Source organism: Haemaphysalis longicornis, unplaced genomic scaffold (assembly GCF_048455015.1).
Source record: "Haemaphysalis longicornis isolate Haplotype H1 unplaced genomic scaffold, Haemaphysalis longicornis Haplotype H1 scaffold_25, whole genome shotgun sequence".
In the NCBI taxonomy this organism is placed as follows: Eukaryota; Metazoa; Arthropoda; class Arachnida; order Ixodida; family Ixodidae; genus Haemaphysalis; species Haemaphysalis longicornis.
Window position 1 is genome coordinate 3,697,174 of NW_027526314.1, and position 24,367 is coordinate 3,721,540.

The 24,367-nt window shown below is 46.9% G+C and overlaps 1 protein-coding gene across 1 annotated transcript in view; it reads left to right on the top strand.

The window, feature by feature from the left end:
* Positions 1-24,367, top strand: part of LOC144172688 (cytochrome P450 4C1-like) — a 296,669-nt gene that overhangs the window by 129,390 nt on the left and 142,912 nt on the right. The window contains exons 4-5 of the mRNA XM_077701321.1: positions 13,426-13,616; positions 14,443-14,518. Coding sequence (XP_077557447.1) covers positions 13,426-13,616; positions 14,443-14,518 — 267 coding nt within the window. The remainder of the gene's footprint in view (positions 1-13,425; positions 13,617-14,442; positions 14,519-24,367) is intronic.

The window sequence follows — 24,367 nt, forward strand, 5'->3', positions numbered from 1 at the left end:
AGAGATGACACAGGTTGTCTTTCCTGGAGCATGAGCGGACTGCATCCTGCAGTTCGCCCAGCCTATGCGTAAGCTTTCTTGAAGAGGGTGTTCACTGTGGGGAGTTACTTTTTTTTTCTAATCTTCTCGTGTTCAATGAGGGTAGAGCCTCAAGCAGGTGGACTAAAGGCACAAAATTGGTACGTATAAAATCTCAGTGGAAGAAAAATTGGAAGTGAGTAAATGGTGTGCTCAAGCCTGGAAAACCTCGATGTCATCAGCGATTGTCTCAAGCGCCATCGCCTTGGACGCTTCTGAAGACTCTACCACAGTTGGCATAAACTTGTTCATTTCTTTTTAGGCGTGGTAATATGACCACGTGTTAAGCTTTTTTTTGCACAACTTTGATGTCATGCAAAATGTCAACCAAAGAGGGCATGCCATTCAGTGAAGTTAGAAAGTTTGAATGTCATGCGGCAGAGCCAACTTTTACTGCTCTGTTATTCACAAATTTTGATCACTCCAAAAACACAGAATACTTCGAATAATAAAAGTATGCTGCGAATCGAATACAAACAGTATTCGCAAAGTGTTCAACGTTTTTAAAATTTCCTCACCTCTACTTTATTCTCCTGTGTTTAGCGGGCAGATGAGAAATATCTCTGAGATGCAGCTAAAGAATTGTGTCACATTTAAAAAACTGGAAGAACCTAAGAGGAAGGTTTGGCCAGAGTAGGTATCACCTACCCAGCAGGGGAACAGAAATGTCCTTCCAAGGCCCTGAAACCTACTGGCACTTTAATTAGCCGTCCACTATTGAATGTTGTGGCGAGTTAAAAGCGTTCATTGGACAACTTAGTTGAGAGCTGCGTGGTATCAACTGTGCTCACGAAGCTTGTGAAATGACCTAACCTTAACATGCTTTCAAGAGAACCCTAGCCCATGTTATGACAGTAGAAGTCATGTTGAGTACGCACAGTTGAGTCCACAGTTTCTCAACACGCATGTGGTTAGAGGAAACGGGTTCTAAGTTGTGAGGTACAATAACCACGTTATGCATAATGGTATGCTCCGTTTCTCTGGACCTCCAGCCTAATGTTAAAGGCAATGTGGCATTCATATGGGTGCATTCACTACAAAAAAATGTCATTTTATGTCGGACTGCTACAACTAGCAGAGAATGGAAACAATTGCATTGAGAAAAGGACTAGCCTAGTCTAGGGGAAGTGCTGCCAAAATACTTACATTGTTGGTACTGGACAGAACTCATAAGGATGGGACCAGCAGGTTTGCATTACAGGCATTGATGCATGCAAGGTATGAGGCTACCTCTGTGAGCCTGCCTTTCATGCCACAGGACATTCTAGGCAGCCTCACACAACGAATCGAGATCGAGTGCTGCATGCCCGCGTGACATCCATACGGACGGAGCTCAACACTGTCAACAACAGGTTCGAGCCCCTCATTTCTAAGGATGGCTTGGAGGAAGAATATACCCAAATACTGGAGTACACTGACCGCATCATGCAATGCTTGGCACAGCTGCAGCAGTAGATGACTGGTGACTGAGAGCAAGACTCTCCAGATCAAGCAGCAGCAACTCAAGCAATTGAAAGAACGAACGGGGACGGACCTCAAACAACAACGTCGCAACAGATGAATGTAAAATTACAAATAATTGAGCTGGGAAAAATCAGCACACAGCGGTATGACTGGCAGCCCTTCAGGAAGCTGCCCAGTGCACGCAAACAGTCGTGCTGCAAATGTATGTCATCAAAAGAAATGCAGCTGATGTGCCGACCAAGTTCTGTACACTGGAATCAGTAAGGGTGAACAGAACAACATGGAGGAAACGAAGAGCCCACATCCCACCCTCAAATTTTTTTAGTAGACCATCAAACAAGTGGATGGACATTAGGAGGTGCTGCTTACTTGAAAGGCAGTGTCACTACACCACAATAAGGAGATGACTGCTTGGAGCGCCTACACCACTTGAAAAGGCACTTTCTAAACTCCCTATTGGTGCCAGAACTACCGACGCAGTGATCAGAAACTACGACCGGCGAGGGATAGCTTAAATTATGAAGGACAGTATGAGTGAAGCCGATGCTGTTTACTATATGCCGCACCAGGCTGTTGCACGTGACGCTCACAAGCTTCGCGTGGTTTTTGACACCGCCCCTCAGCAAAGATATTCAACAACTTTGAAAGCGGAATGAACCTGACCGCCGATTTAGTCGGTCTATAGGGTGTATGCACTGGGCTTTCGAACGCACAGCAGCGTTATTTGCTCGGCTACTCCGATTCCATATGTACGGTTGCATTCTGCTGCTCAGGCGGAGCGTTTCCTCATGCGAAATGTAGTTTGCAGTGTTGTGTTGGCAAAAACATTTGTGTGAAGGGTGTCTTTTTCTGCGTAATTCCTGAGTTTGCGAATGCCTTGTCATAAGTAGTAGTCAGCATTGTTTTCGCTTCGAAATTCCAGGCTGTGCTGTTCAAGCTCCCTAAAACGGGAAACCCGAAACAAGCCGCACAACAAAAGCAAGCATGTCGCTTTTTTTTGTGTGTGTTCCGTAGCAAAGGCTGGTGGCTCAGTGGCTAAGGCGTTGCGCTGCTGAGCACGAGGTCGCGGGTTCGATTCCCGGCTGCGGCGGCCGCTTTTCTGATGGAGGCGAAAAGCAAAAACGCCCGTGTGTACGAGATTTCGGCGCACGATAAAGATCCCCAGGTGGTCAAAATTAATCCGGAGCCCTCCACTACGGCGCGCCTCATCGCCTGCGTTGCGTCGGCGCGTTAAACCCTACAATCAATCAATCAATCGTAGCAAAGGCTGGAGCAGTGCTTGAAGACGGTCTGACTTCTGGTGGCGAATTCGCAAAAAAGTAATCAATGATGCGTCTAATCAGTACCGAATCTGTTGCACCTGTTTCCTTTCAGGTGGGAACGACGGGTGTCAAAACTTTCACCTCGCATCTCGTTACATGCTTGAAACATTACGCAGTGGTCTCCGCACCGCTGTACGCGCATGTCCAACCGTTCGACAGGCGCGGATAATGCAGTCCGCTTTTTGTGCTATCTCCGTGTCATTCCCGTGGACTGATTTTCCTATTCTTGGGTTGCTTCGAACGATCACGACGCAAGTTAGGAAAATTTCTCTACCCTAGGCTGCGACGATATTTGATGTAGTGGTGGCGTGAGAGACAAGGTGCTGGCTTTATCATGCCGCTCAGGCATACTGCATGCTTCTTGGGGAGTACGAGAGATGGTGAGTTGCTCTAACAACAGTATTCTGGTGTGTTGAATGCAAGACCACCTAAGCTCCACGTAAGCTCCAGCTAAGGTTATCCACCTAAACTCCCAAAGGTGAGCAATTACGCATAGGTTCTAGGTGGAAACGGTCGCGAGATATGTATGAGATAAAATTAGGTGTGGCGGCGTCGAGAAATATTCCACCTATAATTTTCAAGTGCTTTTTTTTGGTGTAGATGAAGTGGTAATTACAAGCACGACAAGATTATGGAACATGCTCAGACTGCTTCAAAAACAGCACAGAGACAAGTGGTAAACAAGACCGCTCTAGTTTTTTGACCAGCCCTTGTTCTTGTCCTTGCGATTTCTTTGCATGACAGCGGCCCGCGCGGCAAAATGCAACCGTGCAGATGTCATCAGCGCAGCCAAGCAAATAGCGCCGCGGCGCGTTCGAAAGCCAAGTGCATACACCCGAAGACCAACTAAATCGGCGGTCAGGTTCAGTTCGCTTTCAAAGTTGTTGAATAATTTTGCTGAGTTACTGTGCGATGAGGCGTCAAACACCACCCAAAGCTTGTGGGCGTCACGTGCAAATTCCTGGTGCGGCATATAGTAAACAGCATCGGCTTCAGTCATGCTGTCCTTGTTAAGTTATGCTATCCCTAGCCGGTCGTAGTTTCTGATCACAGCGTCAGTAGTCCAGACACGAGCCTGGGGTGTTTAGCAAGTTCCTTGTCAAGTGGTGTAGGCGCTCCAAGCAGTCATCTCCTTATCGTGGTGTAGTGACATTCGCTTCCAAGGACGTGCTGCCTCCTAATGTCCATCCATTTGTTTGATGGTCTCCTCGGAAATTTTGAGGGTGGGATGTGAGCTCTTCATTTCCTCTATATTGTTCACTCTTACTGATTCCAGTGTACAGAACTTGGTCAGCACATCAGCTACATTTCTTTTTATGGCAGTCATCTGCAGCACGACTGTTTGCGTGCACTGGGCAGCTTCCTGAAGGGCTGCCACTCATACCGTTATGCACTGATCTTTCCCAGTTCAATTCTTTGTAATTTTACATTCATCTGTGGCGACGTTGTTGTTTGAGGTCCGTCACCGTTCGTTCTTTCAAGTGCTTGAATTGCTGCTGCTTGATCTGGAGAGTCTTGCTTTCGGTCACCATTCATCTACTGCTGCAGCTGTTCCAAGCATTGCATGATGCGGTCAGTGTACTCCAGTATTTGGGTATATTCTTCCTCCAAGCCATCCTTAGAAATGAGGGGGTTCGATCCCCTTGTTGACAGTGTTGAGCTGCGTCCATATATATGGATGTCAGGCGTGCATGCAGCACTCTCGATTCTTTGTGTGAGGTGGCCTAGAATGCCCTGGGGCATGAAAGACGGTCTCACAGAGGTAGCCTCATACCTTTCAATGCACCAGGGCCTGTTATGCAAACTTGCTGCTCTCATCCCTAATGCAGAAGGCTAGGACTCCAAGCGAGTTCTGTCCAGTATCAACAATGTAAGCATTTTGGCGGCACTTCCCTAGACTAGGCTAGTCCTTTTCTCAATGCCACTGTAAGTGCTCTCTGCCAGCTGTAGCAGTTCTAAATAACATGACATTTTTTGCATGCAGTGAATTCTGCACCATATAAATGCCACATTGCTTTTAACATTAGGCTGGAGGTTCAGAGAAACAGAATATACCACTGTGCATAACCTGGTTGTTGTAAATCACGGAACTTAAAACCTGTTTCCTCTAACCACATTGCTTTCCTCGCCCAATCGTCCGTTTTAGTATCTAACCACATGCGTGTTGAGAAACTGTGGAAACCAACTGTGTAGACTCTACATGACTTCTACTGTCATAACATGGGCTAGGGTTCCCGTGAAGGCATGTTAACGGTAGTTAATCTCAGAAACCGCGTGAGCGCACTTGATGCCACGCCGCCCTCAACAAAGTCAGTCAATGAACGCTTCTAACTCACCATGACATTCAATGGTGGCCATCTAAAGAAAAGTGCCAGTAGGTCTCGCGGCCTTGGAAGAACATTTCTGTTCTTCTGCAGGGTAGGTGATACCTACTCTGCCCAAACCTTTTTCTTCGGTACTTTTATTTTTTTTCTCCCTTTTTTGTACCTTTATTTTTTTTTAAATTTTGCTGGGTTGCTCTCATGCAATAAAAGCATTAAGTTCCATTTAAAGCAGCCATGGCCTCGGTCGGCCTTGCGGGGGTCTTTTGCTGCACCATCCCTGTTGCACTAAGTTCACGTGCTTGCGCCTCTTGTACAAAGTAACCGACAGGCGTGATGAGCTCGACAATGCCTAGATCGGGATATGTGCCAAGCTGACATTTGAGGCGCAGAAGCAGAATTGAAAGGGTGTCTCACTTCTGTCTCCCGATCGGCACCAAGCGTAGGGAGAAGTGGAAAAGGTCACTAGAACAGTTGGAAGCCGACTTTTTTCGCTGTGGTTCTAAGAACATTTGCGTTTGTAAGGAGTACTTTGTTGGTATTGGTATAATACGAACTTGCAACTTTATTGGCAGTGGGCACGTGTTTTTGCAACAAGACAAAGCAAGGCACTGCAAATGAATCGTGTATTCTAACTCTCAACTCAAAACATTGATTACTATAAGGCGCGCCGTCCGCATCAATTTTGACATATGAGCAGTGGGTGGCACAGCTGACTAGCTCCCACCTCTCCTCTCAGCATAGCCTGGTGGAGAGGGCCGTGGTGGCCAGCATAGGCCAGGGCATCCCGCGATAGAGGAAACCCACCACCAAGCGTGTGCCCAGACATCAGCACCCAAAGCTCGCCTAAATAAAGTTTACTCCTCCTCCTCCTCCTCCTCCTGCTCCTCCTCCTCTTTCTGACTCCCTCCTGAAGGAAGGAGTCAGTAGTACCAGAGTCTTTCAATGCATTACTGGTCACGAAACTTCGGCGCTCGTTTCATATAGGGACCGCGCGCGCCACTACAGACGCCACCGCCGCATGAAGGGCATCCAGCCGCCGCGCGTGCGGCGTATTGGCCTGCGCTTGGCGTGCAAACTCTCGCTGCTTTCGGTGTCTGCGCGCTGATTAAGTGTTTTTTTTTGTAGTAGTTAGCGGTGAATAGTCCAGTCATCACCTGCCTTCAATGGGGTTTTATTTTTCGAAGTAAATTACCGTAGACTTTGGCCGCGAACGGCAACGGCTTCTGCGTGCTCTGGCACAAGCGCTGCGCCGTCGTGTTTTCGGATTTTCAAATCTCTATTGCTTCTTTGCTTAAAGCAAAAGTTGGAAATATCACACATATGGTATAGCTGCGTAGTCACGGACTACTGCGGGCCTATTGATAATACAATAAAAAACCGAAAGAAACCAAGTACGCGTCGTTCAGACTAAGCTTAATAAATCCGTTGATTGCTCTGGAATGCACAGAACGCTAAAAGAGATAGCCCAATAGTATTGTCGTTTCGATGATTGGGTACATACTTGAGAACATCTAAAAACGCTGCAGAAACGTGAAGGATCAAAACACGAAGAGATATATGTTGCACCATGTGTCTTTCCGCTTCCACGCTTTGCAATCCTTGCAAAAACAGGAAGCAAAAAAAGAACAATAAAACTGATTTAATCAAACAAAAAATTCAATGTTACGAAGGGAGACAAAAGAGCGTGGTCCAGTGTATAAAAATTTATTTTTTCGCGCTCACACGGAGGAAACAGAATATTGCCACGTAACCAAGAAAGACGCAAAGCTTTAGCTAGCGAGCTCCTTTTCTACAAAAGACTAGCATGAAACACAAACGTCAAAGAAGCAGTCCGCAGTGTGACGTGCACAGATGAACGTTGATAAAGTGAGTTGCGCGGCGTTTGCTATACATGCATTACTCTCGGAAAGTTACTAATTTCAGATCCATGGAAATAGGACCGAGGACATTGTCGAATAAACAAAAAATCAAGTTGGCGACAAGGTGGCACCCTTTTCATATCAAACAATATTGCCAAAAAGAGCAAACGGGTGCTCCGGTTGAAACGCCAGATAAGAAACCGGAATCGTCCACGCGCGGTTACAAAACAAACAAAACGAACCCTAAGGGATAATTCGCGGACATATGAAAAGTAAAAGCACAAGGGCGTCCCAAAGCTTTTTTACACGCGAGCCTGAGCGCAAGGTAATACAAGTTGCAAACAGGTAATGAAGCACCGCTACAACCTGACTGATATGACAAAAATCCGGCTTTAAGTTAGCCTTGTACAATTCTAGGTCCGTGATGCTCTCAAAAGGGACATTGCTTTTTCCATTCTTACAGACAGTGCATTTCCACACACTTCCATACACTTATAATCGAAGCTGAAATCTCCCGTTTCTTGCCTTGGAATGGCGCGCCTCCATTTCTCACGCAGCTCCCCGTCGCTCGGTCAACAGAACAAGGAAACATTTTTGTTGTATCGTTGTACAAGGAACGACATTCCGGGACGCAACGCATGTTCGGCATCGTCGTTGCACTACTTAAGTCGCATCACAAGACCGCAAGATGTCGTTACATTTTTTTCCCGCATGAAACAAACGCAACTCGCCGCGGCTCTGCCGTTCGAGCCAGCGCAACGCCGCTCGAAGAGTGACCTCAGTGAGAGGGTGGCGTCACCGCGCAGCGGCCAAATGCAGCATATGAAGCTCTCCCATTGAGTTACGGAGCATTTTCGTGACCAGTAAAGCATTGAAGGACTCTGGTAGTACTAACTCTATGGAGTGGGAGTACGTTTCGTGCTTTGTTCGCCCGCAGAAACGTTTTTACGGCGCAAGAAGGTTCATTTTGCGTTCAGAAGGTGGCGCTCCGTAAGCGCGCAATTTTTAAATTGTGAGCCACGGCATTCGCGATCACGTCTCTTGCTACTGTGGAGATTTCTTTTTGTTTGAATGCGTTTTTAGCATTTCTGCGCGTACTGTCGCATGATATCAAGTTACTTAGATGGTCTAAGGGATTAGCAACCATGCTGAGATAAAAACGTATTCACGCTGCATTTTTTATTCAGTGACAAAAAAGTAAATTCTCCAGAAGACAAGTGGGGGGAAGGTTTATTACGCGAGTGGGTTCTTTACGCGAGTAAATATGGTACTATTGCTTGTATTAACTGGTGAGGCGTGCATGCAGGCAACCGTTCAAGTGCGCCGTCACTGGTTATATGGTCCCTAGAAATATGTGCTAGTCGGCCGTCCGCGCGCTTTCTCTGTGGGAAGGTGTGTCCGCGCCGCTGATGCACGCACAGCGCTGCGCTGAGGGCGCTGCGAGCAATCGGAGCGCCCGAGCGACCGGAGCGAGAGCGGCCGCAGGCCCGCAGGCCGGCCTGCGCCGCGCGCTACTGCCGCGGAGCGCGAGCGCGCATCGGGGTTTGTCGGCCACTTAGAGTGGTGAAATCGAATGGCACGAGGTACATCAGCTCACAATTGGAGGTACGATAGTACTATAAGACCTTTTAGTTTCACGTCCCGAGTTTTTCGCGAATTGGGCTACGGAGCCTCTTTGCGGCCGCTGAATTTCGCGAGTAAAACCGAAGCGAACAGCGTAGCCGTTTCGCTACCACCGCTAGAGCCATTATTAAAGTAAAGCTTTCTATGTCTCACTGATGCCCTATGTCGCCTCGAAAAAGCACTGCAGGAAAGCCCACTGTCTCTGACGACGGTGATGTTTGTGAGTAAAGTGAGAGGGGAAAAAAACGCTTCCTGTGGTCAGAATGGACGCTGGGTCGATCGCGTTATGACGCCGACGTCTATCTCATTGCGCAATTCCAACATGGTCAAAGCAGTTTGGATTTGGAGAGGAGTGCATGGACGTGCACAGGTAATTAGTCAGAAAAATTATCCACTCCTCCACTCCGCAACGACGGTTGAACACGAAGCTTTCTTCGCGTCAAATCAAACGGCAAAGGGTCGATGTCAAATCCGGTGCGATCATAAGTTCAAAATGCGTCCGAGTCAAAGTCAAAGCTCAATGAGTCAAAGTCAAAACTCAGAAGGCAAGGAATCGCTTACAAGAAAGCTTCGCGTTCAACCATCTTCGTCGTCAGACAGAGGGGTGTATGATTTTTTTACCCATTGTTCAGACAGAGAGATCCAGTTCAAAAAGAGCTCCCTTTGGCACCAGAAGCTGCGTTTGTTCCACATCGAAACAACCGGATTATTCCCGAACGTCATTGACAGTACAAGCACGCAGCCGGCTGGTAGGCTGACAAGAAGAAAAGCGAAAGCTTGAGTAAAATGTTGTGCCAGCAAAAACTTGTTCCTAAATACTTTGGGCAGAGTGCGGGGGGAGGGGGGATAAAGCGAGGTATATATGGTCATGACAGTATAAATAAACTTCATTATTTATACTCCTTGGTTTCAAATAGCCGGGATTTTAATGATTGGCCATTACACAAATATTCTCCCGTTTTGCTTTCCCCGCGTGCGTCTCGCAATTCACTCCGAGTATGTGGGTGATCAAAAAGATCCCGTGCAATGAGGAATGCAAGCGCATTTACTGATTTGCAGCCTGGTGTTATTAAAAATCAGTTTCAGGTACCCAATGCTGGCGAATGTTTCTAATCGTGGTATTCACGAAAATTACAGGCACACAAAAGAGATTTGATAGTACCCAAATTTTTGAAAACTTTGAGGTAAGCGGAGTGTTGGGTTAAGCGAAATGCCAAAAATGTATGGCCAGATCACTGGAATAAGAGCTAGTGCTGGTAACAAACGCTCCAATGCACAGGGAAGCTTCCGGAATACAGGCAAAATAATTTGCAGAAAAAAACAATGTTTATTAGGTATTGCGGAAAAAGAACTGCGTGATGCTCGCCTGTTTCGCGTACGCATCTGGTCCCACAAAAGTGTTCTCGAGCTTCTTAATGCCGCATCAACTGTTGGTCACCAACGCTATATTCTATCTTGCTGTGAAGCAGGCAAAGCATATGTTTTTCTTTTTCCTGCCGTTTTTGAAACTTCTTGAGACACGTCGTCGTCCATATGATCAGAAGCGTCTTCCCCAGCTATATCAACGCTGTAGGCGTCAGACAGCACTCCGCTAACGAGACATCGGCCCCGCACAGTGCGTACCCCGCGTAAATTTGCCGTTCGCGACGGTGTTCGGTACGTAATGGGAGCTAAGCGTTAACCGAGAGCTTATCAGCTGCCGGCAGCGATGTTGCAATGTGTCCTCTTTGTCAACATTTCGAGATATCCGTGATCCCCGAAAAGACGTTTCGGGACAAAGGGTGGAAAATGTCGCCTATGGCAGGTATATGCACGGCAAAAAAAGGTTTCGACTTAACCGATATTTCGAGATATCCGAGTTCGAGTTATGGAGAAATCACTGTATCTGATGACTGAAGGTGATAAAACTTCGTATGCATGTGCACACGTCTTTTTGTTTTATTCGGTATTTATATTTAACAGATTCCCAATTGACTGGATGTAACTGAGGGGGCCACGAAGACGTGCGCTTAAGGGCCTCCAGATCAACGATGCGAAAGGTCAGAAAGCACCGGTTCAAGCTGCTTTATTTGCATACGCGTACAGGGGACAACATCTTTGGAAACTTCCAAAGAAAGACGGTTCCAAAGAGCTATACAAGGGAAAGAACGGTTGTTTGCTTGGTAACGTAGCTGAAGTCCCGCATGAAGTTTCCCAGCTGGAAAACGATGCCGTGCCGGCAGTGTTCCCGAAGCCCCCGAGTATGTGTCGAAATCGGTTCGACGCATACTCAGGGGCTAGCGTAACGACACCATTCCGCAGTTTTTACAAGGCTCGATCCTTCATAATACGCGAAAACGTACTCCTGTCACTTCACGCTTCGGTTAAAACTCTTTGTACTGGTAGGAACCAACTTATTTGGCTAATTTTTTTGTCAACAGAAACGGATAGGGTTCGAAAAGGGGCAGCTAAAATGGGCTGAACCCACCCAGAAATAGGGCAGAACTACGAAGGCAGCAGCGGCACGGCAGAGCGCCGTCCACCGCTGCCCATCGCGCCGGCCGGCCACCGCGCTCCGATTGACTGCAGCGCCGCCGCTGCATGCATCACGGAGGAGCCCCCTTCACGGCCGGCGGACGGCAGGCTAGCAAATATTTCTAGGGACCATACTGGTTAAGTCGGGCTCCGCGGGAGGGCGGTACTTGTCCGTGCTAAGCACATGACTGTGTTGCACGCTAGAAAATCTACCTCATCAAACGCAAAGTATTGTCTCGAGTCCGCTGTAAGTGCGATTAATAACATCTCTGCTGACACCACGGTTGAATATCGGGTTGAAACGGAGCAGACGCCGCACTCCGATGTTTTTTCTTAAATGCAGAGCATTTCTTTAACTCACGATGTCACCCGGCGTTGGCGTGCCTCGGCTTCCGCAACAGCCATTCCAGGTGCGCCTCTCCCCCACTCCTCCTCTCCCGCATCACGCTACCCTCCTCGCTCTCAACAACAGGTCCGCACCCCTCCCCCTACACTATATAAAAAAATAATACTTACCGGCGCCTGGTTTCGATCCCACGACCCTGCGGGCGGAACGCAAGGTACATGGTGCTCTACCCACTGCGCCACAAAGCCGACACAGAATTGAAGGCTGCGAACGCGCCTTATATCCTTGACTCATTCAAACTACGTCAAGAAGCTGCTGATATAACGCATTCACTACCACCAACTCCCCAAACACTAAACGTTAACGCAATACACCCACCCCCTATGCGACGCATTTACTCGAGTCCCCCTCGCGGGGAGATGGGCCCTTTTTCGTTAGCGTGCGGGCTTAGTGGCCCAAGCTGCGTCATGTCCGTTACGCATCGGCCATGTCTGTGGCCATTTCTAGTGTTGCCAAGCGAAGAAATTGTCAGCTAAACTTTTCAATGAATACCACCTATAAGGTCCGATGAACCAATCGCAGTAGATTAAAATGACGTGTTTGGCCCAACACTGCCGTTGGGGTCCAAAACGGTCGCCCGACACGGCCTTGCGTGTCAGTCCGGCAAGTCGGACATGATGGATCCAACTTGTCGGACGAAGAAGCTCTCGACAGGGCCCGACAGGGCGTGTCGGACGATGTTGTGCGCTGTCGGACGAAGAAGAAAACAGGCTTCCCATATGCCCTGGTCTCTCAATGCTTCCAGTGCTGCACGTGCCGGTTTCTGCAAAGTCAAGCGCTTTTTCGTAGCATATAAACGCCATGGGAAGGGTTTATTTTACCCTGAAAATATTTTAGCGCTATATTGATGACGTAAATTTGGTCAATTGCTGAGCAAACTGTTTCAAATCTATCCCGTTGTATCCATTGTTAGAATCCTAGGCTGATGTGGTTAACTGTTATCTGTGTAACTAACTTGCGTACAACCAAGAGTACGCTGATGGGCCTCGAATTCTTACGCTCTTTGACATCACTCATCCTGTTAGTCAGAATTGTGTGGGCATTTCCCCAGGCTAGACACAGCCGTAGTGTCCCGAGACATCCTGAAAATAGTTTTGCAGCATTTTCTAGTGCAATGCTGCTCGTCTTTTGAGTATGGTTATGCCGCTGTCCCTTGCAGCATTTCCTCCTCCCTTAAGGTTATCATTGTTTCTTGCTAAACTATTCAAAACAAATAGTTTACCAAGTTTACCAACAAATAGCTAAAAAAAATCGAAACAACATTTGTGTTCAATAAAACGGACGTATCCTTTGGCTTTCACTTGGCACGTCAGTTCTAATTGCATGCCCGTTGTGCTGGGGTAAAAACTCCTACGGAAAAGGGCAAGTCATTGCGCGAAACAGATTTAGTTTACATATACTAGGCTTGCAGGCTGCAGCTATTTTTTTTCCTTACAAATGGGTGCAAACTTATAACATGGTCCGACCACGACGTCGGGCCTAAAAAATAAAAAATAACATATAGTTGTGAAAAGCCAACGAAGATGTCAACATTCCTGCGGCTGGAACACATCGGATAGTACAATGACCCCGCCGCGGTGGCTAAGGTGTTGTGCTGCTGAGCACGAAGACGCCAGTTAGATTACTGGCCGCGGCGGCTGTTTTTCTCACGCTGGAGGCGAACAGCAAAAACACCCGTGTGTTCGAGATTTCGGCGCTCGTTAAAGATCCCCAGGTGGTTAAAATTCATCCGTAGCCCACCATTACGGCACGCCTCATCACCTGCGTTGCGTTGGCGCGTTAAACCCTACAATCAATCAATCACTAGTACAATGAAAAAAATCGTTGCTGCGCAGCTTCGGAGAACGTTGGCGCCTACACCGGAAACTTCTCACACCGGCGTTCCACTTCCGGGTGCTGGATAATTTCCTGCCCGTTATCAACGAGCAGGGCGACCGCCTCGTCGAAGAACTGAGCCACCTGGCGGACGGAAAAGCCGTCAACCTGTGGCCTGTGCTATCAAAATGCACCATGGCCGCAATTTGCGGTGAGTTTTGACCGATTATAGGGAGCAAACAACTTGCTATAATAAATGCTTTGGTATTATGCCTTTTTAAATACAAGAATGACGACATGTGGAGGCCTGCCGTTTATTCTGAGTTTGACAAGCATGTTCTGTTTCTCGGCAGCAAGCCGGTCCTGCTCTCGGCTCCCAAGCAATATCATATACGCACTCGACATGAACCTCGCAGCACTGACCGATGGAATAATAAAGACAAACTACGCCGAAAAAAATATAGTATAGGCAGAGGACATAAGAGGCACAGAAAGAGTACCAAATGTGCTGCTAAACACGTGGTGTGAGCTCCAGCTGTACATGGAGTAAACAGCAGTCCGTCTCATGAAAAGCCTGGTGCCCACAACAGCACAGGATGACCTTCGGTGTAAATTTCTGGCCTCTGAGACATGCCTTGAAAAGAAATTATTTTGTTTTGGTTTCATTCAGCTTCTTCTTGGATGCTAGCTTAGAGAGTGTCATCCCAGTGTTCAGTTTCCAAACAACATCGAGCAGTTTTTGCACGTCAAACGTTTTTGGGTTACTCGTCCGGGATTTCAAGGCAAAGACGAAAACTTCGTGCCCGCAAACCTCAACAAACCCGAATGAGAACAATTAATGGAATATATCGAAGGTGCCTACAATCCAGAAGAACAAGAGCTCTACTGGGAGAACATTAAAATTTGCCAGCCGCACTTCTTTCTCCTTTTTATATACAGAATTCATATAGAGAGGATATACACACATATTTTTATATAAAGAATTCTCCCTCATAGACAAAACTTATATAACAACATGCACTCTTTTCTTTGGACAGAGACTGCGATGGGACTGAAGCTTCACTCCGCGGAGAAAACCAGTGAAGTGTCTGCATATGCCAAGGACTTGGAAGTGTGAGTACAGCGCTCATTCATTCCGTAACAGTTGCTTAAGCCAAAGAAAATCACGGAGTGTGGTAACACCTGTGGCTGCAGGTTTCGTGGTAACGTTTTATCGAGAACACGCCATAATTGTTTTGAAGATTTTAATTTGTTTTCTCTATTCTGCTTAAAACTTCTACGTATGACTTTTTCAAATTATATAACGTCTTTAGTGCCAAAGAAAATGAACATAAGTGCGCGTGATCCCGTTCCCATCTTCTTCGCCTTCCCCCTCTTTATCGCCTGAACCGGACTTCCGCAGTGCATGCATGTAGCAAACCGGTCTCTTCACTAAAATAACCTCCTTGGCTTTCCATTTGGTTTTAAAGCCAAGACTTCTAAGTCTCACTGATGGCGTATATGGCGCCGAAAACGCTCTCTGTCGATGATGATGATCGTGGGTGAAGTGAAAGAAAAAAAAAACGCTTCCCGTGGACGGAATCGACCCTGGGTACCTCGCGCTATGAAATGAAGCCGACGTGTATCCGATTGCGCCGTTCCGACGCGGCGGAAGCGCTTTGGCTTTGGAGAGGGATAGATGGACTTGCAAACCCGCCGCGGTGGCTCAGTGGCTAAGGCGTTGTGCTGCTGAGCACGAGGTCGCGGGTTCGATTTCCGGCCGCGGTGGCCGCTTTTCTGATGGAGGCGAAAAGCAAAAACGCCCGTGTGTACGAGATTTCGGCGCACGTTAAAGAACCCCAGGTGGTCAAAATTAATCCGGAGCCCTCCACTACGGCGTACCTCATCGCCTGAGTTGCGTCGGCGCGTTAAACCCTAGAATCAATCAAGATGGACTTGCAAGATTAGACAGAAAAATCATGCACCTCTATATCTAAGGAATACGATAGGTGAACGCGAAGCTTTCGACTTACCAAATCAAATGGAGAAGGGTCAAAGTCAAAGCTCGTAGCGATCAAAAGTCCAAACTGCGTGCGAGTCAAAGATAAAGCTCAGCGAGCTGAAGTCCAAACCGTCAGTGAGTCAAAGTCCAAATTTGGACGACAACGAAGAAATCCCTCCCGAGAAAGCTTCGCGTTCAACCATCGGTGTCGTTGGTCGGAGGGGTGCATTATTTTTTTATCCTCCGCCTCCACAGAGCTATTATTGTAGCAAGAATCCTACATGCACTGTTCTTGTTCGCCATAAGCGTCCCGAAGGCAGTGACAAAAAGAACAAAATGAGTGCATGAGATGCCGTTGCCCTTTTTGAGGAGAAGGATGGTGGAGAGATAATTTTTTTTTACAAAAAGAGACAGCCGTAATTCATCCGACAGAATAAGGAGCGCAACAATGATAATCTCCTCAAGAAAGATATTGACATGTCATTCAGCTTCCCTGCCTCCTTATCCACCCCTGTGTCTTATAAACAGTGACCTCTCATTCATCGTGACCGTTACGGATGAGCAAAGTAGGGCATCATTTCGCTCTACAGCTTAATGAGGATGTATAGCGCGAAATATATAGGCACAGGTCACCGTGGCAGTTCAGTTCGAGAAACGTTTTTAATATCTCTGAGAGCGAGTTCACGGTCCTTAGCTTCGGGCGTCGATCCGCGCTGACACCAAGATAATCGGGCTGGCGGTGACTGCAACCACGGTAAGGCTTGTGCGGCGGGCACTACTAGACTCCTCCCCGAGTGAAGAGGCCATGGTCAACGAACGAAACTGAGAAAGCAAATCGCAGTAGACGCAGGAGGTGCCAGCACTTACACAATGAAAAGGTGGATTTTTCAGACGGCCCCTTTTTAAGGCTCGCAGTGTCCATGCGGTTCAGCCACTCCAAGGCAATGGGTTCCCACCTGCAGTTGACGTTTGCACTGAATGCAGAGGCGCACTGCTCAATAGCAGGGAGCAGGCCCATGAACCTGTAGAGTGTTGCGTACACAGAGAGGGAGCACGTAGAACATTCGTAGTTGAAGGCAGCTTCGGAGTTTCGCGTACAGCAGAGGGAGGACCAGGCAAATTTTTATGGCTTCAAATCATGGAAAATTGAGCAGCTAGTCATAGTAGCCGCAAGGGTGGATAGGCAAGTAAGGTCAATAATCTCTCCAGAAAGTCGCAGTGGGCAATATTTATGAATAAACTCCAGAAAGTCGCAGTGGGCAGCTATAAATCAAATCCGCTATGGTGCAGAAGAAACGAGCTTTCCATACACAGCGAATGCCGAGAAATATGACAGGCAGCTGCTGAACCCAGCGAGTTGATGAGGCATAGGCAGTTGCGATGAAAGCGCTGTACAAGTTTGTTTCCACGTGGTATAGGCCTCACTGCTTTCAGTCAGCCAGATGTCCTCGCATATTCTTTTTTTATTTTAACGCGAGAGGGTAACGTGGCTCTTGGAGGGATTTTCCGCGGGCGCTAGGCATCGAGAGCTACCGTGGTCCTCAGTCACACATATCAGGCGTCCGTGGAAACGCGCCACCCCCTCATAGCGCGAACCGCATGCAGCTGGAGTCGCGTAAACAAATTGCAAAAATTAAAACCTAGAGACCCCACAGCCAATGCATTGATTACGAACAGAAACGATCGAAAGTGCGTCTTAATTAGCAATCAACTACAGTAAATAACATAAAATTAGACGTCTTTTCAACGTACATTTTAAATTTCCCGCATGCGGTTTCCGCAGCCAGCTCTGCCTGGCGAACTATGTATGGGTGGCGCCACACGGCCGAACGGTGGCCTCCAACCGCACTCGCAGAATAAGGAGGAGGAGGAGACAATTCGAAACAGGAAAGGGTAGCCTCCTCACACCACTCCGGACCCAGACATGCAGGACACCTTGATGACGAGAGCGAGTACTGCCAGCAGACACCAAGGCAACCAAGGTATGCCGCGAGTCCGACGCCTTCCATACGCTGAGGTTTGTAACATAACTTAGCTCGTTTGAATAAACATTTGTTCAATCACTCTGCAAGACTCTGTAGCCGAACGGCCTCCGCCCACATCTTATGTCGCACTAGCGTAGATAAGTTATCTTTTCTTACTCTTTTGCAATCCCGGTAATAAACACAATAGCCTTAAATTAAGAACCGAAGAAGCACTTATTTTTTCCAAGGACACTTTCGCAGAAAATTTGCCCCTAAGCCGGGCGAACGCCATTCGCCAAGATATCAAAGGTAGTATATAGGCCTCCATGCGTGTAGATTCCTCCGATTCCCCTAGATTAGTACCAACGATTCGCAAAATTTGAGGATCAAGGCTATTTATTTCTGCAGTTTACTAAAGCTCGTGAGAGAGAGAGAGAGAGAGAGAGAAACGTTTATTTCCTGAAAAAAAAACTAGCTAGGACTTGGTCCTTGCCGGTCCGAGGTGGTAGGTCTCGTCAACTAGTCCAGAAAACCTCTGGCGGTGGCTGCCCTCTTCGCCGGTTCACCAGAACCTTCTGGTTCTCCGGAACGTTGTCGGCGAGCAGTGCCTCCCTCTTTTCGACGGTGTCGTTTCCACCTTTTGTATGAGCGCCCGACAGCTTTTCTTCTGATGTAGATCCATTATCTTGTGGTAGTCAGTCGGGGTTGTTAAGGAGGCTTGGTTATCGACAGGTGGGTCTGGGTGGTGGTCCTCGCAAGGAACTCCAGGATCATGTGTAACAAGGTGCGGGGTACGTGGCAGTAAGGGCAGGGATACGGAAATTGCGTGGGGTAGATGCGGTTCATGATTGATCCGTGCGTTTGGAGGCGGCAAACACATTGCGCTTTCTTCCTTGGTGAGATCGGGGTGTAGTGCGGGGGGATCTCATCCGGTCAAGTCGGTAGTGCTACAATATGTCTGTACAGATGGTAGGTATAAGTCTGCTGCGCCCATTGCGGCACGGGTGTTGGGTAGCACGAAGGCCAAGGCGAAGAAAAAATAAGCTCACATATAACGCGTAAGACGGGAAGGTAGCGAAGCTGTACGCAACTCTCACGACCATCATGAAGGTGAAAGTCCACGATGACGATTGCAGCCTATTCGCTTCTCCTTCGCTGCCGGAACGACCTTTACTCCAGCATTGTTGCTATAAGTGTGAGATTCCTTCATTTTTTTTTATATTCTACGGACATCAACTCGGAGGGGCGTACGCTATGACGTGTCTTTCTTGTTCCAAGCAAGTGTTGCCGCGATTACGGCGAACGCTGCAGTTTTTTCCCCCTATCTTGGCCAATATTCCTAAGTGGTTGCACACTTTCACAAGAAGACGGCACACAATGCGCCGTCTTCTTGTAGAAGTGTACGTTTTTTTTTTCCTGTGTCCGTCTCTGTTATCATAACAAGAGCAACCTTCAATAGCATGTTACACCAACTAGCCCGACATCAAGCTTTACTAAATTTACTAAATGGGTATGCTTGGCTTGGCAAAAACGAGCGAGGAGACACTGGGCGATCGTCGCGAGGCAGGCACACGCGAGCCTTAGGTAATATCCTGGTTTTGTTAACTGTCGGGCGGTCGCCGCGAAGCCCGCGATCACGTGCGCGCGCTGTGTAATTTCTTGGTATTTTTAACTGCGGACACGAAGAAGTACGACTTGCTAAACAGCTTCGCTGTTAACCACGTGTCGGCTCACTTCGCAGCAAACGTCGTCGAAGGACGATAGTCTTCTGCCTTTCCTGCCACGTAAACATCGCCCTTCTCTTTTGCGCCCACCTCTCACGCTGTCCCCCAGCCGCTTCGCTCCTCCCACTATATATACAGTGGAGGATTGCTGAAGTCCATTCAATTTTGCCGTGTTCCAATGCTCGCGCCATCTACTGGGACCATTTGTTACTTTTGAACTTGGAACACTGCCACGAGGGGGTGCCGCGAGCGCTTCTTGTATTTTGAGGTCAAATCATTTTTTTTAAAGGCGTATTTTTTCTTTGGTATCACAAAATTCAACCAGCCATGTATTCTTAATTACAAGAACAATGCAAATATCCCTTATGCATTCATGTCTTGCTCAAGTATGCCTAATGTTTCCTTTCTGCGCATCAATGTTGACAAGTATGAGCATTGTCACCAAACTTTGTAGTTTAGTAATGCTTTGCATATATAAACGGCGTGTTGAATAATTCTGATGGCCACTTTTCTTTGCAAGGTTTTTGGCCTGTTTTGGCCAGGTGGCTGAATCGAGGGACAGCAGATAGGCAGATCAAAATTTTAGCGTTTAAGTAGCTTAAGAAAGACTATAGTCTTCAAAATGCAAAGAAATAGCGGCCTTTCGGCTGTGAAAGCTGGGTAGTGATGTGTCCTTGACTATTCCGCTATGCGCTGATACTCTAGCTATCTATTATTAATCTGCGACGACTGCGCACCTAATTTATTGAAGAATACTGCTGCACCATTCAGCGTTGTATTGCAGTTGACCGCATTAACAGAAATAATTTCAAAGGCTTTTTTTAAGCTCCTAAAGAAATCCGGCGTAAGATCACTGGTACGTCTTTACCGGTAACAAAAATGACCTTTGCTACTCGCGTGAACGCAGTGCCCTTATCGTGACGCAGCCTTCAGGTTCAGCTTCACCACAATGCACTCTATTGACCAATCCGTGCAGCTAGCAACGAAACATCCTCAAATGACGATGTCAAGCATACGATTTGGTTCAAAAGTTCAATCTGCTCTGTGGCACCCCGCCATGACCGCATGACGTTCAGCATTCCGTTGTGCCACAGCGCATATTTGCCGAATGTTCGTGGTTGGCGGCATCGATTGGTCACTCGAGTGCATTGTGGTAAGCTGGACCACGTGATTTCCTCAAAATGCGGTACATACATACACACATACATACATACGCACATACGTACATACACATACATACATACCTACATACATACACAAATACATACATACATACACATACAGAAACATACATGTATACATACATAAACACATACATACATACATACATACATACATACATACATACATACATACATACATACATACATACAGCGAATTAGAATAGGAAATGAGGGGCTCGTTGAAAATAACACAGAAATAAGAGTTGGCAGTCAAGAAAACCTCGGAAAGCAAAGGGGAGGATGTGGTAGGTCATTGAAACTGATAAAGAATTTGGAAAGAAAGAAAGAAAGCAGAGAAAAAATGCCCGTCAGGTGGGATCCGAACCCACGACCTCCAGAATCGCACCAGACCGGTATTCTGGAGGTCGTGGGTTCGGATCCCACCTGGCGGGCATTTTTCTCCACTTTCTTTCTTTCCAAGTTCTTTATCTGCTTCAAGGACCTACCACATCCTCCCCTTTGCTTCCCGAGGTTTTCTGGACTGCCAACTCTTATTTCTGTATTACATACATACATACATACATACATACATACATACATACATACATACATACATACATACATACATATACATACATACATACATACATACATACATACATACATACATACATACATACATACATACACACAGAGTGGTGCGACGATAATTGGAACGCTAAAAATTTTTCCTGAGCGAACCGCCGCTTTGTTCGCGGTCAAACTTCACACGAAGGTCGCATTTTGTGGTCTATTTTGTTTGACACCGGGAGCAACTACTGTACTTACTGAAAATAAATAAAAATGGTTTTCGCCTATGGGAAAATAGCGGCCGATTTCGACGTGCGAGCAGTGTTGTATGGAACGGAGTTCCTGTAACTAGTTCCTTTTTGGAGGAACGGAGTAACGCCACCCTTCCATTTAGGGTCGGTGGAACTGTAACGGTAACTCGTTAGGTTTATGAAGGAACGGTAGGAACGGAAGGAACATAACATGCATCTCGTGAATGTTGTGCTTGCTATCACGTGAAATCGGCGTCAAAATCCCTGTGATACTACGGGCGAACGCTGCCGGCCAACGCTTACATTTCCAGGATTTGGCTGTTTTTGATGCCAAGGCTCGCGTACAAAAACCTACAAGTCGCTACGGTGTTACTTACCCACCCTTCAGCGGAACGTGCTTCCTCGAAGGTCAAAGGCAGAAGAATAACCACGCAGCGGGCCGCAGCTTGTGCTTGCTTTGATGCTGGTTGAGCTTATACGTGGCGCTCGACGGGCGAATAGTGTGGCGGCGAGAATGCTTTTCACCTTTCATCGTTTGTCTGGGGAGGCCAAGATGCGCGTCTGGACGATAGAATTATTCCCTGCCGGGAAAGGTTGTCTAAGTATCTGTATATTGTCAGGGGTAATTACCGAATTAGTGCGCGCGAGGTGGGGGTGCGTTGTTGTCGGAAGAGTGGCGCTCGATGTGAGATCATTCGAAGGGTCACCGGGTGTTAATAGAGCTGGGCGCGCCGCAATGTATCGGGAAGTTGTACTGCTCGAAGTTACAGAGTACACGAGCAGTTAGTCACGGCGGGGCGCGGTATGTTGCCGATCTGGCGGGAATCGGTCGACGGGAGTGCCAGGTATTTTTGTATTGCACGCGGCCTGTTGACAAAGGATATGAATTTCTTCATTATTGGGACTAGTTCCGCCGCGTGCCGTATGGACAATACCTGAGAGTGGCCGCCTGAAGGTCGACGGCCAGCGTTCAGAGTTGCTTTTCCAAGATTGTTTGTGAAAACCCTCACCACAAGTTTTTGCAGATTTGTTTTGTTTTTTCGTTTTCGCGCGTGCGCATGCAATGATATGCCCGTCTGTATTTATGTGTGTTTCTTGGAATAATAGTTAGTTGCAGGTCTGCACCGGTCCTTGTGTATTTCTTTCTGTGTGGTGTCTTCCTTAGTGTAGCTTACGCCTTTTGATAATGGGCACCAGTTCTCCCAACAAGTCCATCTAAAGTACTTACTTGCCTCGGCATCTTATGTGAATATCACCTAGATTAGAGATACACTTTTTCTTTAAAAGGAAATTTGTTTGTTTTTTAAGCAGTAAACGGTTAGAGATATTTTGGACGCATTTACGTTGTTACCTTGCAATTCTGCGATTTTATTAATTGCCACTGCTATCATTATCGAACAGACTTTTTTCGCGTGCAGACCCGCATGGCCATAGCGAATGTCTTTTATAGTTAATGTCGTTCGCGTTGAATGACATTAAATACCTATGTATTGTTCCTTTCGACGCGGTTCCTTATGGAAGAAATTTAATTATGTTTCTGCGTGTGAGTAACTTTCTATTTGCACATCTGAAGCGAAGTAACCTTACTGCGCATTTGTAAGACGGAAGTGTAAAGTGCCATATGTGTTGCACCTAAATAGACGACCACCAAAGTCGCCGTTTGACATGTCTGGAGTTGGTCCGGTGCTCCCTGAAAAGATTTGTCTAGGAGCGTTTCTTTACATTCTGTTTGTCTCCAGATAATATGCTGCCGGTGGTGTTCATTAATATACGTAGGTCGATGCGAGTTTTAAATTTCTCACTTTATTTCGCCTCAGGATTATCCGACACCATATATTAAAGGAGGCATGAAGACAAAATACAGGTTTGTTTCATTCAAAATATTGCCTCGTTAGCATCATACTGAATCACTTTTAACGTAAACTTCGCTCAAATAAGCTACATAATTAGGAAAAAAAGAAATGACCATGTGACCCACTAGCTCATTTCCGCAATAGAACCCATGATGTCATACAAGACTGCTTAGCGATAGGCGCAGGCCGGCAAAAGCAAACGCGAATTAGGCAGAGCTTATAAGCTTGCCGAACGAGCTATCTGCGCCTGAATGTAATGCATAGCCCTTTTACAGCAGTAAGAATGGTGCGGTAAACAGCAAAAGTTACGAAAATACACGTAAACATAGAAGTACCGATGCGCACTGCTGTTGGTACTGGGCGCACTATGCTTGTTTTAGCTGCACAGCAGGCCAACGCTTTGGGGTTGTACGACGCTGGCCGATTGGTGTAAGCGACGTTGCCTTATGGGACCCTGTTGGTCAAGCGTACCCCCTGTTTCACGAAGCGATTACTTTCTACCGTAACAAAAAACAAGCCAGGAGTAAATACGGTCAAAAACAAAGCAACGGCGGAGTGCTGAGTATGCTAGCGCCATCTGGGAGGTTTGACGGCAAGCAAGGCTGCGGAGCCGAATGGCGCAGTGGAAGTTCGCCATTATGACTTTGTTGTAGACGTCAACAAAGCACTGGATTTGGCGGGAGAATCAAAGTTTTAACCTAAACTGAATAATTTATCAGTGAATACGGCATCATTTGCTGCCGCGCAAGCGCTGGGGACACTATAAAACACGAAATCTTTCGAATAAAACAAACTTGTATTTTGTCTTCATGGTTCCTTTAAAAAAAATGAAATATAACGTTAATGTAACGACACGTCCCAATGTTCGAAGTGGAACTGGAACGCGTTCCTTTCTCAATAAAGCCACTTATAACGGGAACTCGTTTCACAATTGGGAAGGAACGAGGAACGAGCTTTCGTTCTCGTTTTAGAGGAATGTGTACAACATAGAGTTTCTTACAATATACACTAGAGAGGAATCTGGCGCTAGCGTCTATGCGGCTCACATCAAGGCCGTCTGTGTCGTCACGGACCGCCATTATACATTGCGCTCGCCTTAGTTTCATCATTGGCTTGGATTGAAACATTTTAGTGACCGCAAATTTAAACAAAGTGCCACAAAAACGCGAAGAATAGAATGCAATTATGTAAGGGGAAAATAAAAACAGGCGGTTTTAAAACTAAGGAAAAAGGAAGTAAAGCGTATTTTTGCCGGAACGGTTGTGCCGGCTATTCCGGACCGCAGGCCAAGGTTGTAGTTACGAACAAGGTTAATATTTGTGGGGTGAAACTCATTAAAGACTCTGATTTTATTAATTTTACCATTATTGCAAATAATAAGTTGCTTGAAGAGTTTGGAAAGCTTTTTGAGCGTGCCTCTTAAAACGTTGCCTTCGTGGTGAACCGGTGCACCGAC